Source organism: Mobula birostris, chromosome X, assembly GCF_030028105.1.
Source record: "Mobula birostris isolate sMobBir1 chromosome X, sMobBir1.hap1, whole genome shotgun sequence".
Taxonomy (NCBI): Eukaryota; Metazoa; Chordata; class Chondrichthyes; order Myliobatiformes; family Myliobatidae; genus Mobula; species Mobula birostris.
Genome location: NC_092402.1, coordinates 41,871,052 through 41,886,507, shown reverse-complemented (window position 1 = coordinate 41,886,507; position 15,456 = coordinate 41,871,052). Strand labels below are relative to the sequence as shown.

Here is a 15,456-nt window from a genome sequence, read left to right as displayed (position 1 = left end):
ACATAATAATTTTCCCATCCAATATGCATACACTATTCACTCTAATTTCCTGTTTGATGCAGTCAACCTCAGAAAGATTACATTCAGTTTGTACTATTTATATTTTCCTGGGCTTCCTTGCCAATTCGCTGAGCCAAATATATTTGGCCATTTTGGGAGGACGTATGGTAGCTATCTTTCTGAACTGTATTACAATCTTCAGAAATGAACTAATCTCCAGGCTGGTTCTGTGATAAATGTTATAGAACTTAGAATATTACATCACAAAGGGTGGTGCAATCCTTTGGCCCTTGATGTTGTGCTGACATTATAACTTACTGTTCCCTCCTACATAGCCCTCCATTTATCTATCATCCATGCCCCTATCTAAGAGTCTTTTAAATGTCCCTAATGTATCTTCCTCTACCACCAACTCTGGTGAGGCTTTCCACGCACCCTCACTCTCTGTTTAAAAAAAAACTTGCCTCTGATGTCCCCCCCTATACTTTCCTCCAATCACATTAAAATTACGCCCCCTTGTATTAGCCATTTCCACCCTGAGAAAAAGTCTCTGGCTGTCCACTCGATTTACACCTCTTATCATCGTGTACACCTTTATCAAGTCACCTCCAACAAGAAAAGACCAAGCTCACTCAACCTATCCTCATAAGCCCTGCTCTCTAATCCAGAAGCATCCCGGTAAATCTCCTCTGCATTCTCCCTAAGGCTTCCACATCCTTCCTATAATGAAGAAACCAGAGCTGAATGCAGTATTTCACATATGGTCTAACCAGGGTTATTATAGAGCTGCAACATTACCTCACGTTTCTTGAACTCAATCTCCCAATTAATGAAGGCCAACACACCATTCGCCTTCTTAGACATGCTGTCAACTTGCACTTGTTTTCTGAGGTTTGAAAGCTTGTCAATCATCATCCAATTGTCTGTGGAGAATGTGCACCAGAAGGAAGGAGGAGCTGAGTGATTAATTAAGAAGTTGGAGATTAGGTGAAATTTCCAGAATTATATTTGCTCAGGGTTGGGTTGGGTCCCTCTTACATTCAAAGGTACTGTACTTTCATACTGGTGTACAATGAGTTTCTATATATAAAAGCTCTGTCTTCTAAGTAAGGCCGTATATATTGTTCAATAAATGGCCTGTTACGTAGTTCCCTGCATCTTTGAATTTTAGTCTAAAATAATGTATGCACTTTTGTACCAAAGTTCCTGAGCTCTCCTGGGATCACTAACAATAACACTATTGTGGGCAGCATGGTAGCATAGTGGTTAGCACAGCACTTTACAGTACAGGCAACCCGGGTTCAATCCCCACTGCTGCCCGTAAGGAGTTTCTACATTCTCCCTGTGACTGCATGGGTTTCCTCTGGGTCCTTGTGGGCTTCTTCCAGATACTCCAGTTTCCTCTCACAGTCCAAAGATGTACTGGTTGGTAGGTTAATTGGTCATTGTAAATTGTCCTGTGATTAGGCTGGGATTAAATCAGGGGATTGCTGGGTGGTGCAACTCAAAGGGCCAGAAGGGCCTTTTCCATGATGTATTTCAATAAAATAAAATAAAAATAAATAAACTATCTCACAGAACACTTCCAAACACACTTCAAAATGGACATCTATTTTTATAGGCAATAAATGTGGCCCAGTGGTGATACACGAGCTCAGAGAGATATGGCTCATAGTGCCACTCTAGCAAATCCAACATGAAGTTCCTGTGAAGTACTATGCATGGGGAGGTGGGAGAGAGGTGGGTTGGAGATTTATCGAAGGTCCCATCTTTCAGATGAGGAGTCAGAGTGATTACATCAAGGGAAGCCATATAGCCCATCAAGTCCATGTTGATGGTCTGCAAAGCAATCCAATCAGCTCTATGCCCATAGTGTTTCAAGATTATTTCCCTCAATTTTCTATTGAAATCATTGATCATCCCATTATCACCACTCTTCTTAAAGGAACAGCCTCCTCAGGTTTCAGATAAACACAGGCATCTTGGTCAATCTTGTCCCATAAAAAACATCTCAAAACAGGTGACCTAGTCTTCTTGCTTTCTGCAGTGACTGGATCCAAAGTACACTTTGGTGGGACATCCTGATGTGGTGAAGAAATCCTGCAGTATTTTCCTACTGTGCATAAAGCTGAGAGATAGCTGTAAGCAGATGGATTTCCATTCTGTAAATACGGTCAATACCAGAATCCTTGCTGGATGGACGGTAAAGAGCTTACAGCCAACAGAAGTAAATTGCTGTAAAGTGATAGAAAAGGTGGGCTCCGGTTTCCTCCCACAGTCCAAAGACGTACCAGTGAGTAGGCTAATTGGTCATTATAAATTGTCCTGTGATTTGGTTAGGGTTAATTGGGTTTGTCAAGGGGTGACTTGAAAGGACAGAAGAAGCTACTCTGTGCTATGTCACTAAGTAAATAAAATAAAATTGATATTTTGAGTAATCTTTTATTGATGTGAAGCAAAATCCATAATAATGCTTAGGGCATGCTAGGAGCTTCAGTACAGGCGTGCATGTTGTTCTACAGTCTAACAACAAGCTAAGGCAGTGAGCATGAGTTTGTTGATTATCAGCTTCCCTTTGTACTTCACAACTGTGCAGTCCTTCTTTGAGAGCATAGTCACTTCAACAGCTCTGATTATTGCCAAAATAAAAAGGCTCTCAGCCCGAACTAATTTACAGGAAGCTTACAGTTTACATCGTAGGATAGAAACGGCTTTGGAGTAATTTTAAGACTGCAGAGTCACTACAGGGAGTGAGTCCAGGCAGGTTTTGTGTACCTCCTAGTGGTGGGCTGAACAATGCTGGCAATGCTGCATTCCACAGAGAGTGGCATTGCCTTGCTCAAAGGCAGGCTCACAGATGGAACCTGGTAGCGTGCTGACTCATATGCACAGCTGAGTCGGCAGGCTTAAAGCTCTAACAGTCAAGGAAGTTGCCAGGACTCACCCACAGGCACAGGGCCCAGATCGCGCTGTCCAATTCTACAGTTTGCTGCCAGCAAATTCTGTATGGCTCAGAGAGTGCTCCTTTCCCGTAAGCCCGTGGACCACAATCGCAGCCAATACCAAGCACCATGAAGAGGCCAAACAAAAACACAGAAGAGGAAAAATCTTGTTTTAAGATGTGAAGTCAACCTACAGTAAAGCAGTCAAACCAAGATACGGGGAGAAGTAAAGCAAAAGAGCGTTATGTGCCACTGGGATCCTTCCTTAGATGGTCAGAAATCATTCTATTGATTAATTGAACATGTCACTGGAAAAATTGGTCAATCAACCAAACACAGAAACAATTGACATGGATTTCTGTTCATCCCTGTTGTATGTTGTCCAAAACTTTCCAGCTCCAATAGTTTCTGCTTGATGATTTTACCTCTTGAGTTTCTTTTGAGTACACTGCAATAGCAAGTACCATTGCCCTCTCTGTATTCATCCTGAAGTGTGTGGGGAGTAAAATAATAAGGCACAATATGATCCCTTCATGATCATAAATAAATTGGGCATTAGGAAACTGCACTTCAATGTAGTTGTTAACCCAAAATCACAGCAACTCCAGACAACCTCCTACATGCGTCATCACAGACAATGAAATCCCACTTCTTTCAGTGGTAATCAAGTATTTTTTCTGTTTAAAATCTCAATAGCTCGTGCATGACTAAAAGAGTTGTTGTCTTCTTTGTTACAATATTTTCCAGAAGTTTAGGTTTCTTTGATATTCCCCCATTTTATTAATTCATTGGGCATCCACACTGTGAATCCACCATCCACAATAACAATGGTTTTCTTAAGGTCTGACACAGTTCAATGCTTATCAGTGAACTTTTTCTGTAGCTTCTAAACATGGTTCTCAGTTTCAAATCGAATATTGTTTCCCAAGGAAAATAGCTGGTGATGAATATATTTCTCTAAATATCTCTCCTTCATACAGCTGGCTCTAAACTCCACAACTCCTTCTCTGTAATAATCTACCTCCTCTAAAATGCACATTACCATCTCCTCTTTAACCAACCTTTCGCTCCTAATGTGTGGCCCAGTGTTAAGCTTTGACTGATATCACTCATGTGATATGGCCTGGGAGATTGACTGTATTGACATGTGCAATATTAATGTAGGTTATTGTGCTGTTGTGTGGACTAGGTAGACATCTTCCAGCAATTGTGACTCTACAATCTCTCTGCAAAACAACCTTCATGGTCCCATTAATCTTCTCATACTCCATGACATTTTTTGTGATTTGTGTTCTACCACTATTCTAACATTCTGCCAAGAAAGAAAAACTTGTCTTAACCCTTTACCAATCTTTTAGCCTCTTTTGCTAATCAAGTCCTCTTGGGCTAGTCTATGCATTGTAAGGGATTTTTTTTTTGAAGAGTGTCTTTATTTGTCACACGTACATCAAAGCCTACAGTGAAATGTGCCATTTGTGTCAACGACTAACCCAGTCTGAGGATGTGTTGGGGGGGGACAGCCCACAAGTGTCACTACGTTTCCGGTACCAACACAGGACGCCCACAATTTACTAACCCTAACCCATATGTCTTTGGAATGTGGAAGGAAATTGGAGGAAACCCACGCGGTCATGAGGAAAGTGCACAGAAAGTGTTAAGAATTGAACCTCGATCAGTGATCGCTGGCTCTGTACGGCAATACAATAACCATTATGCTACTGTGGTGCCCTATTCCTTCTACCAATCAAGTTTGTTGACCATGAGTGACTGAAGTTGATTGCATTCAAGCAGCCTATATGCAACTATACACCACACAAAGCATTTATGTTCATAGAGAGAGTGAGAACAAGAACAGTCATTTCAGCCACTGAGTACACAGGCAAGCATTGCCACCAATCCTACACTTATCCCATCAACTCCTCCCAGATTCTACCACTCATCTGCACACAAAGAGCAACTTACAATAGCCAACTAACCCACCAGCCAGCCTGTCTTTGGGATTTTGGAGGAAACCGGAGCATCCAGAAGAAATGTCCATGGTCACAAGGTGACCATGCAGTGACAGGGGGTACACGTACACTCTGTACAATTGGCATTGGAGGTTAAAATTGAACCCAGGTTGTTTGAGCTGAGATGCAGCAGCTCCACCAGTTGAGTCAGTGTGCTGTCTCATTTCTTGGAGAAATTAACCTGCTTCTCTAGGGTGAAATTGCTGAAGTTCGATCCGCTGCTCTTTAAGTAAACTTCTAAGTAAATTGACTGCTTTACAAAAACTGTTTGTTCGAGTTCTATTCCCATAAGAGCACAACAAATAGAAGGCAGAGTAGGCTATTTGCCTGCCATTCCATGCACCTGCTACACCATTCAATAAAATCAGGCTGATCTTTTATCTCAGAGCCACTTCTTGTACTAACGCCATATCTTTTCATTTCCTCAATACCTAAAAACCAATAACTGTCTTAAAAATAATCAGACTGAACCCTTACAGCCTCTTAGGTAGAGAATTCCAAAGATCCGCTGCCTTTGGGTGAACTTATTTTCAATCCAGTTGTGAATTTATTTTGAGACAGTACTCCCTGTTTCTAAATCCCTAGACAGGAATATATCATCTCCATATTTAACCTGTCAAGCCACTTAAATTTTTTGTATATTTTAATCAGGTCATGTCTCAGTCCTCAAGACTCTGGAGAAAATCATCCATGTCTCTTTAATCTCTCCTCATATGGCATACCACCATCAAAGAATTAATCTGGTGAACCTTCATTGAACTCTATCCATTGTGAGCATATCCTTTCTTATGAAAGGAAGCCAGAACTGTGCATAATATTCCAGACACCATTTCACCAAGGCTTTTAAATTGTACTAAAGCATCTCTATTCTTGTACTGTAATGCTTTTTCCATAAACATCAGCATACTTCCTAAGTGCTTGTTAACTTTGTTAACATTCTATTTTAACTTTCAATGATTGGTGTACAAGTTCAGACAGGTCTCTCTGAACATTAACACCTTTTAATCTCTCATTACTTAAGGAAACAGCCTTTTGTAGTTATTAACCAACTTGTTAGTTGAAATAGTTTTCTTAATAGTGTGATGGTATTGAGTTTGCTGACCGCTAAGTTCTAAACTCAAATGAAGACCTTTAAGCCCTATCCGTTATTGATGCAGTACTGTGCAAAAGTCTTAAGCATGTGTAAAAAATTCTATATAGTGAAGATGCTTTCAAAAATAATGAATTGAAAAGCTTCTAAATAACAAAAAAATTGCTATAAAGAACAGTAAAAAACTAAATCAAATCAATATTTAGAGGAACCAACTGCATCAATTCTCTTAGGTACATTGTCGTGTGGGTGGCAGGGTGGAGATATGTCTCTACCAAAGGAGGAGTAAAGCACTCTTCCCTCTGCTAGGTTGCAGGTCATCCTGGGGCAAGGTGTAACACCTGCTTAGCCCCCGATCAGGGTCGCGTGAAGCCATGGGAAGAGGCAGTGGATGGCCGTATGAGCAGCGGGTGCATATCACAAGTCCTGGTTCTGCAGCCACTGACACCAGGCAGTCAATCTCTGAAGAGTATTGATAAAGGCTGGGATCACCCATCTTGTAAAGACACTGCCCAGTAGAAGACAATGGCAAATCACTTTTGAAGAAAAATCTGCCAAGAACAATCATGGTCATGGAAAGACCATGATTGCCCACGTCATACAACATGGCACATAACGGACAAACACTTGTGCAGTTTCATAAGAAAATTGGTTGGTTGGTTGTTCCAAGAATCTTGGAAAATTTGCCACAGTTCTTCTGCAGACTTTGGCTATCTTGCTTGTTTCTGTCTCTCCAGGTAATCCCAGACAGCTTCAATGACGTTGAGATCAGGGCTCTGTGGAGGCCATACCATCTGAAACCGTATAAACAAAACTAGGCTGCCTTAGACTTTTACACAGCACTGTAGCTACAGACACTCTAACCCCCTAATCTTCAAAACCTAGTTCACTTCTCTGTTTATCCTCCATGGTGAGTTTAGCTGCCAATACCCACTATTTAGGGAGGGTTCCTCCTTCCTACCAAGGAGAAGATACTTCCAGCTAACAAAGTATCTTAAACACAGTGTATTTATTTTCAGTAATACACGTTTAAATCCAAACAACATCCTTAAAAGCACATTTAAAACTCACAGAGGATATCTATCTTATGAAATGCTTCAAAATTACAAAACATTTCTAAAACACAAAGGATTTCCAAAATACAGATGCAACTCCTATAAGCTAAAAAGACATACTAAGGATGCAGATGAACGACTCGTCCGTCACAGAAATCGAAGCCAGAACAATGGATTCTTTTTCGCCCTGCGTTTCTGTCATTTTTCTTGATGTTCTTTAACCATTCCTAAAAAGCTTGAACTGTTCCTACAAATATACATTTTTCTGCCACTTGGGTGACTTCACATGCATATGATATTTCCTCAAATGGTCTAAAGACTTCTTGTAGACACAGTTCCCAGCACCCACAGCTAATGCTGTGAAGCTGACTCCATGAGTCCACAAAACTTCCAACTTATTAATACATCAGTCATTTGATATGTTAAGTGATAAGTGATGTTATCCATCTGGTCTGTTAGCTTCCTTGAACTAAATAACTTAGCTTGCATTGTCTGCTTTGAAACATGGCCAATTAAATAACCCATTGTCGTACACAGCACATCTTGAGAAATCTGTCCAGGTGCTGTGACCCAACATCCCGCGCTCTATAGACAGTGCATTTGTTTGCAAAGCTGTCCTTTTAACTTCAAGCTGATTATTGCTTTCTATTTCCATTAAAAACTAAAGATTGGCTCCCATTTACAACCAGCAACTAAACAAGGCATATTAGTTGGAAGTTTATCTTCTTCAAAAATAACCCTTTGATCTCTAGAGGTGTAAGCTACTGCGTTTAGAAAGCTGAGCTTGGCAACAAAGAAGAGGCCCCATGACCCAGGAAGCAACTATCCAGTAGAATAAATAGCCAATAGTTGTTTACTGGACTAAAACCCTGTGCTTGTTTGCAACCAACACGCTGATCAGTGGATCAGACCATGGATTCTTGCTGCCATACCATAGACACAGTTTTAAAATAGTTAATAGGAGGATTAAAAAGAAGACGAGGAAAATACATTTCTCTGAGAAAATGGTACAGATCTGGTCCTTGCTCCCTATAAGGATAATAGGAAGCCAAAATCTTTACACTTAGAAAGGGCTTAGATGTGTACTTGAAGAGCCATGATCTACAAGTAAAAGTCACCATTACTCAACCAGCGTAACTATCCTCATGATGCAATTGAATTGTTTTGCGGGCAAAGATTATTTTGGGTCACCATTGCTGGTCATGAGTGTGTCTGCTGTTGATTGCACTCACCTCTGCATGTGCAATCCCATTGACTTCAAAAGATCACATTTGTGAAACAGATCGAAGAGCATTACCAAGTGTTTCTCAGTGACAAATGGGAAATTTATCAGAATTGAATGCAACAATGATCTCAACTACAAGATGAAAACAAAAGGCAACTTGACACAACTTGTAATGTGAGATTCAATGAAATGGACGACAGACTTGAGTACAATCTTTGAAAGCAGCACTGGCTTAGGCCAGAATGAAAAAGAAAGCAAGCAGACATGGTTCCGGTGAGAAGATTTGGATGCTGCTTCCTAAGGTAACTGAATGTCATCACTTTGCTGTTTTTTCGCAGATTTCCCATTTAGGCCAGCAACGTGATTTGGACACTAAGAGCTAAGGACCACACCCCGAATGCAGGCAAGATTGAGACATAAAACCAATAATGTAAATAATTGAACCCCACCACCAACACTATACAATACATCTTCCTCAATCCTGCATCCTTCCAGCTCCGCCTTCACCTTTCCTCCTACTCCCTTCTGATGCTAAACAACCAATGAGGTAATTTTTCTTTTGTGGGAAACACGCGGCAATAATGTCAGTGCACAAGGAGAGGATTAGGCCTATACTGATTTTTGAAAGACTAAAAATCATTCAGGGGAAATTATAAGTTATGCTTTTGTTCTGATGAGACCTTAAACTGAGATTACTCAGAACCCATGTCACATTTTAAAGAGCAGGGTTGTGAGTGGTACGGTTATTTCTAATATTTATCCTCACAGTGACAACTATACAATGTATTTTCCCGCACTCACGTTGCCATCTATGGGAGTTCACTGTATGCAAAATGGCTGTCTTCTTACAGCGATCTTGGTGCTTCGTTTGTTGTGCTTCATTTTGGTCATGAAAGGTGCTGCACAAAACTCAGTCCAACATGTTTTAAACACATGTTTTAAACACATGTCCAACATGTTTTAAACACATGAATCCACCTTCTAACAATAGTGAACGAATGTCAAGTAAATAGTAACAAGAAATAGTTCCTTTTCGAATTTAAAATAAAGATTAGTCAATAGAAGTATAACAGGGATGATATCTTTTAAAAACAGCAAAGAGCAGGTACAAAGAATTCTGATTAAATAAGTTATTTGATTAAATAAGGTAGTAAACATGGTAAATATTTAATTTCTTTTTATCTTGAAGCGCAGATTACGAAACTAAAGAGGAGAAATTGCACTTGTACTGTTAGTCGAGCAATGTGTGAACATTTTGGAAATCAGTAACGCAATTGTCCCAGCAGGAATGGAAGGGTGGAGGTATTTATGACCAACAGCATGCAGATGTTGTCTGGGGTGCAGGACTACAGTGTGTCAAGTGATTTGAACAGCTGCAGCTCTTTTAACAGGAAAAACAAAGGTGCAAAGAATGACTGAGGAGAGTTTTCCAAATTTTTAATGGGTAATGATAAACTAAACACTGATATTGTTTTCATTATTTGGCAGTTGTAATAAAGGAATAAGTTTAAAGTAATTATAAATATACTAAATAGAAACACATTTATATAATGACTTCCATGGCACTCTAAGGCACTTTACAAGCCATTAAATATTTCTGAAGTGTAGTCACTGCAGTCCATTCCGAAATGTGTGAGCCAATTGCACACAATAGGCTCCCATAGATAACGATATGGTTTCAGAAAATTCAAGTTTAATCAGATGGATAAACTTTGGCTACAGTCCCCTAATCTTCTGTGACATAGTTTCATGGGACTTTACATTTGTCCCAGACAGTAGTTGCCTCGTTTGTTCAACACCTCACCTGGAACGCTGTGACCATCTCTTCGTACTGCACCGGAGCGCCAGTTCAGGTGTTTGTGCTCCAATTCCTGGGGATAATCTGAAGCCAAAAATCTGTCTGCCTCACAGACAGGGGCCCTAGCAACTGAACTGCGGCAGTGAGGAAAAGTAAACAATCAGACAAACACTTCATTTCCTGCCTCTGAACTTTCCTCTGCTTGATGTGGAGGGTAACCAAAACGCCGACTGTCCACTTCCCTCCATACATGCTGCCTGACCCTTTGAATTCCTCCAGCATCCTGCATGAATGCATAGGAAAATATTTACCAAAGGCAGGCAGATGGGATTAGTATTGACCAGTAGAGAGCTCATCACATCACGCTGTGCTGAAGCCATTTTCTGCACTGTTCAATTCTTTGGCTCATTGTGAGAATCAGTAGTAGAACAGTTCCTAAGCCAAAAGGGCCTGTTACTGTGCTATCTCTCTAATAAATAAATAAACTGCTCTGTGAACCACATAGGCTGAACAAATTCCATTTATATCATAAGGAGATATGAAATGCAGCACAGAATGAGGGTGTTTGGTTGAAATAGTTCATGCAGGCATCTATGCTCCCCTCAAACCTTCCTCATATAAATCTATCAAATAGCCCTCTATTCTCTTCTCTGTCCTATATCTGTACACCTTAATTGCATCTATACTATTCCCTGTAGGAGGAAATCCCATATTCTCACTGCTCCTTGGGTAAGGATGTACTTTTCTGAATTCCCGGTTGGATTTCATAGGACTATCACATAACAACAGTCCTTTGCCATTTTTGGAAAATTTTCATTATCTACACTCTATTACTGTGAATATTAGGTCCACAGAGGTAGTTACAGAGGATTTCAACAACTTTTTTTTTAGCAGACAGAGAATTATCAAGCCTATGTCTTGCATACAGAAAAAAACTTGCAGAAATACCCAAGTGTATATAAATTTTTGTCTGAAATTCTGTAACGTAACCCAGCTGTGGTTCTCAGAATGTTTGTGAATGGTACAACCCCTGGGACGATTCTCACCGGAGCTCTAGACAATTTAGTTAGAATTATGTCCATATGTCTGAACATACTATTGGCTTTATATACAAGAAGTCACTGTTAGGTCAACAAGGCCTCTCCCTTCCCCATAGTTGTATTGTTTATCTTCTTTGCTTTGCAGTGGTTAAGTTTCACTGGCAGCTGTTCTGATTAGAATCCAGTCCTATTTCTGTGAACCTCTGAATCCAGTACCCCCATAAATTAGCAAATTTGACCGAGTTGCACTGTTTCTAGAATCTAGAAAGGCACAGCACAGAAACACAGACATCCCACCTTTCCCAGAGGGTCCGGGAGTCTCCCGCAAATTAATAGTGGCTCCCTGTTGCCCGGAAATTATATACAATGTCCCGGAAATTGATTTTTTTTGAGAGCAAGCACAAGAGCGAGAAAGCGAGCGCGAGTGAGAGCCACCACGAGCGACAGCGTGCGCGATAGAGAGAGAACGAGAGCAACAGCAAGAGCGAAAGAGTTCCAAAAAAAAGTCAGAGTGGCAGAGGGTTCCAAAAAAAATATAAAACGTACGTCACCCCAGACTACACTAAAGTGCACCCCTGCCTAATAGGGGTCAAAAATAATGACAGTGTTGCTCGCTGCACTGTTTGCAACAGTGACGTTTCTATTGCCCATGGTGGGTTAAAATGTAAAAGACATGTTGAGGTGAGTTTAACAGGTGTCATTCGTTCACTGGCATAGCTAACGTTATTTAAACTAGCTGGCTGGCTACTAAGGAGCTATTCTATTGCAGACATCCCACCTCTCCCGGAAGTCTCCCGCAAATTGATGATGCTACCTGCCTGAAATGAGTTTTTGCAGGGTGGGATGTCTGGAAACAGGCCTTTTAGTCCACCATGTCTGTGTCAACTATGATGCCAAATTAAACCTTAAACCAAAACTATCTTCCTGCATGTGATACACACCTCTCCTTTCCCTGCATGTCCATGTCTCTTCCAGCTAAACAATTTGGAAACTGTGTTTTCTTTACCTCTGGATATTACTGCTAATTGACCACTGTTAGCTGCTCCTTCAGTGGTCTGCAGTGCACTTCCTGAAAGAGTGGTGGAAGCAAATTGAATTGTAACATGTAACTTAAAAGCTGGAAATAGATGCATTAAATACTTGAAGAGAAGATACGTGCAGCGTTTTGAAGGAAATGAAAAGCTGGAATCAGTTGCTCTAGAAATTTGAGTGCCGCAACGAATGGTTATTGCCATAATGCATTAATGACCACTTTAGATGTGGGTTACTGCTGTAAAGGCATTGAACATTCCTGAGGGCTGGTAGCCTTAGCCCCGCAATTGGGAAAGGTTGGACAAGCAAGCTGAGTAGCTTGGACAAAGTAGGGGCTTGGAGGGAGTAGGGGGCATTTCCAGATGAAGATGGCGCCAGCGTAACAACATGAGCAACGGTGACGTCCTTCAGACAGTTTACAAAACTACTTCTTTCTCTTTCTTTTTCTTTCAAATGTGGTTCTGCTACTGTTGGAGCCAGTGATCTACATTTTGCTGGTGTGTTTTTGGACCAATTGAGTGATCTGGCACTTCACTGTCTCTGAAGGTGGTCGGAGACATTTCGAGCGAAGCAGGCTGCCTGAAAGCCAAGAAACCTGGAGACGGGGCACGAGCCTCCTGATTGACTCCATTTCTTGCTGATCTTGCCAATTAAAGTGTTGAGAAAAATTGAACTCATCGAGGCGGGTGCAGAAGGCGAGCGAGTGATCAGAACTGTCTACCAGCCTCTGATGGAGGAAGATGCCTACATGTGACAGTCAGAGTCAGTCAGCCAGTCTCTCTCTCTCCCCCCTTCCCCTCCCTCCCTCTCCCCCCCCCTCTCTCTCCCTCCCCCTCTCTCCCTCCCTCTCTCCCTCTTGCTCACTGCTCCCAGAGGAAGGTCCTTGAGTTCAAATGGTCTCTGGATACTGTCGGAGGATGGTGCCAGAGTCCTGGATCTTGGGCAAGGTTTAATCAACATGTTTTGTGGATTGAACGCTGTCGTTCACATTATGATGTGTTTCTGGCTTCTGGTTGCTCCCTTTTTTGTTGCTATTTTGTGCGATTTTTGATCGGGCGGTCTGCGGATAACGAATGACACAACACTAGCGTGATCTGAACTGAGCTGTACTGAATATGTCTGGACTCTTTCGATGACTTTTGTGGGTTGGTGTTTTTTGTTCTGTGTTTTTTACTTGTGTATTTTATGCCATTTGCGTGATTTTTTTAATGTGTTGGTGGGGGAGGGGTTGATATTTTTCTTTGAACTGGTTCCATGCTTTCCTTTGTTTCATGCCTGTCTGTGGGAAGACAAATCCTGCATATACTGCATATGTACTTTGATCATAAATGTAATTTGAATCTTTGAAACTTTAAGTCTAACTGGCAGACCAGGGTTGAGAAGAGGTTCTGTGAATGACCCAAGATGGGAGGGCCTTCGAGATGAAAGTGGAGATCAGGAGGTGTATATGTGAAAGACTAGGGTTGAGAACAGGAGGGATGGTGGTCAATGAACAGACTGATGCATGGGGGATTATATAGTTGGAGGCCTGGAAGCTAAGGTGGTGGGAATTCTGTGAGCTGGTGGTCAGAATCAGGTGTGTGGGGATGAAGGTTGTGGGTGGGGCAGGTTGGGAAGTGGGACTCAAAGGATGAAAGCTGGGAATGGGATGTACATTAGGAACATCCCAATCCTCTACTGCATATTAAAATCTAGTAGTTATTGGGTGCCCAGTGACAGTAGATCCCCCTCAGTACTGCAACTGTTAGCGTGAAAGGTTTCGTTCTGAAATTTGAAATTCTGCTGTGACTTAAATCAGACTGGATAGTCATTGCTATTAGTGAGATAGTGCAATACCTGAGGGCACAGCCTCAGAATAGAAGGACGGCCTTTTAGAACAGAAATGAGGAGGAATTTCTTCAGCTAGAGGGTGGTGAATCTGTAGAATTCATCGCCACAGATGGCTTTAGAGGCCGTGTAATTGGTATGTAGTATTTAAAGTGGAGGTTGATAGGTTTTTGATTAATAAGGGTGTCAGATGTTATGGGTTGAAGGCAGGGGAATGGGGTTGAGTGGGAAAATAAATCTGCCACGATTGAATGGCAAAGCAGACTCAGTGGGCAGAATAGCCTAATTCTGCTCCTGCCTTATGGTTGTATGACTGGAGATGTAAGAGACTGCAGATGCTAGAATCTGGAGAAGTCCAAGTGAAGGATCTCAACCCAAAACGTCAACTGTCCATTCCTTTCCATATATGTTGCCAGAGCCACTAAGTTCCTCACATAAACACAAAAGGTCAACTCCGGAGACCTTCCATCCTCAGCCACTAAACTCATTATTCCCACACCCCGCACCGCTCGGTTTTACCTCCTCCCCATGATACACAAGCCTGACTGTCCTGGTAGACCCATAGTTTCTGCCTGCTCCTGTCCCACCGAACTTGTATCTGCCTACCTGGACTCCATTTTGTCACGCATAGTTCAGTCCCTCCCCACCTACATCCGGGATACATCCCACGCCCTCCACCTCTTCAATAACTTCCAGTTCCCCGGTCCCAACCACTTCATTTTTACTATGGATGTCCAATCCTTATACACCTCTATTCCCCATCAAGAAGGCCTTAAAGCCCTCCGCTACTTCCTGGATAATAGACCTCACCAGTTCCCCTCCACCACTACCCTCCTCCAGTTGGCGAAACTGGTTCTCACACTTAATAACTTCTCTTTTGACTCTTCCCACTTTCTTCAGACTAAGGGTGTAGCTATGGGAACTCGCATGGGACCCAGCTATGCCTACCTCTTCATTGGTTATGTGGAACAGTTTGTGCTCCAAACCTATTCTGGTACTGCTCCCCAACTTTTCCTTCAGTACATTGACGACTACATTGGTGCTGCTTCCTGCACCCATGCTGAGCTCATCAATTTCATCGACTTTACTTCAAACTTCCACCCAGCCCTCAAATTCACTTGGTCTATCTCGGACACCTCTCTCCCCTTTCTCCATTTCTCGGTCTCCATCTCTGGAGACAGACTGTCCACTGACATCTTCTACAAGCCCACTGACTCTCATAACTATACCTGTTCCCACCCCGCCACATGCAAAAATGCCATTCCCTATTCCCAGTTCCTCCGTCTCCGCCGCATCTGCTCCGAGGATGAGGCTTTCCGTTCCAGGACATCTCAAATGTCCTCTTTCTTTAAGGATCGTGGTTTCCCTTCTTCCGTCATCAATGATGCCCTCACCCTCATTTCCTCCATTTCCCGCACTTCGGCCCTCACCCCATCCT

The 15,456-nt window shown here is 42.0% G+C and overlaps 1 protein-coding gene across 7 annotated transcripts in view; it reads right to left on the bottom strand.

Moving 5' to 3' along the window:
* Positions 1–15,456, bottom strand: part of LOC140191566 (inactive phospholipase C-like protein 2) — a 230,203-nt gene that overhangs the window by 107,414 nt on the left and 107,333 nt on the right. The window contains exon 1 of one of the 7 annotated variants that reach the window (XM_072249068.1): positions 10,126–10,183. The exons of 5 other annotated variants lie outside the window; for them this stretch is intronic. In XM_072249068.1, coding sequence (XP_072105169.1) covers positions 10,126–10,143 — 18 coding nt within the window. In that variant the 5' untranslated portion in view covers positions 10,144–10,183. Of the gene's footprint in view, positions 1–798; positions 833–10,125; positions 10,184–15,456 lie in introns of those variants that run through there. One more of the 7 variants, XM_072249072.1, reaches the window with a different exon arrangement.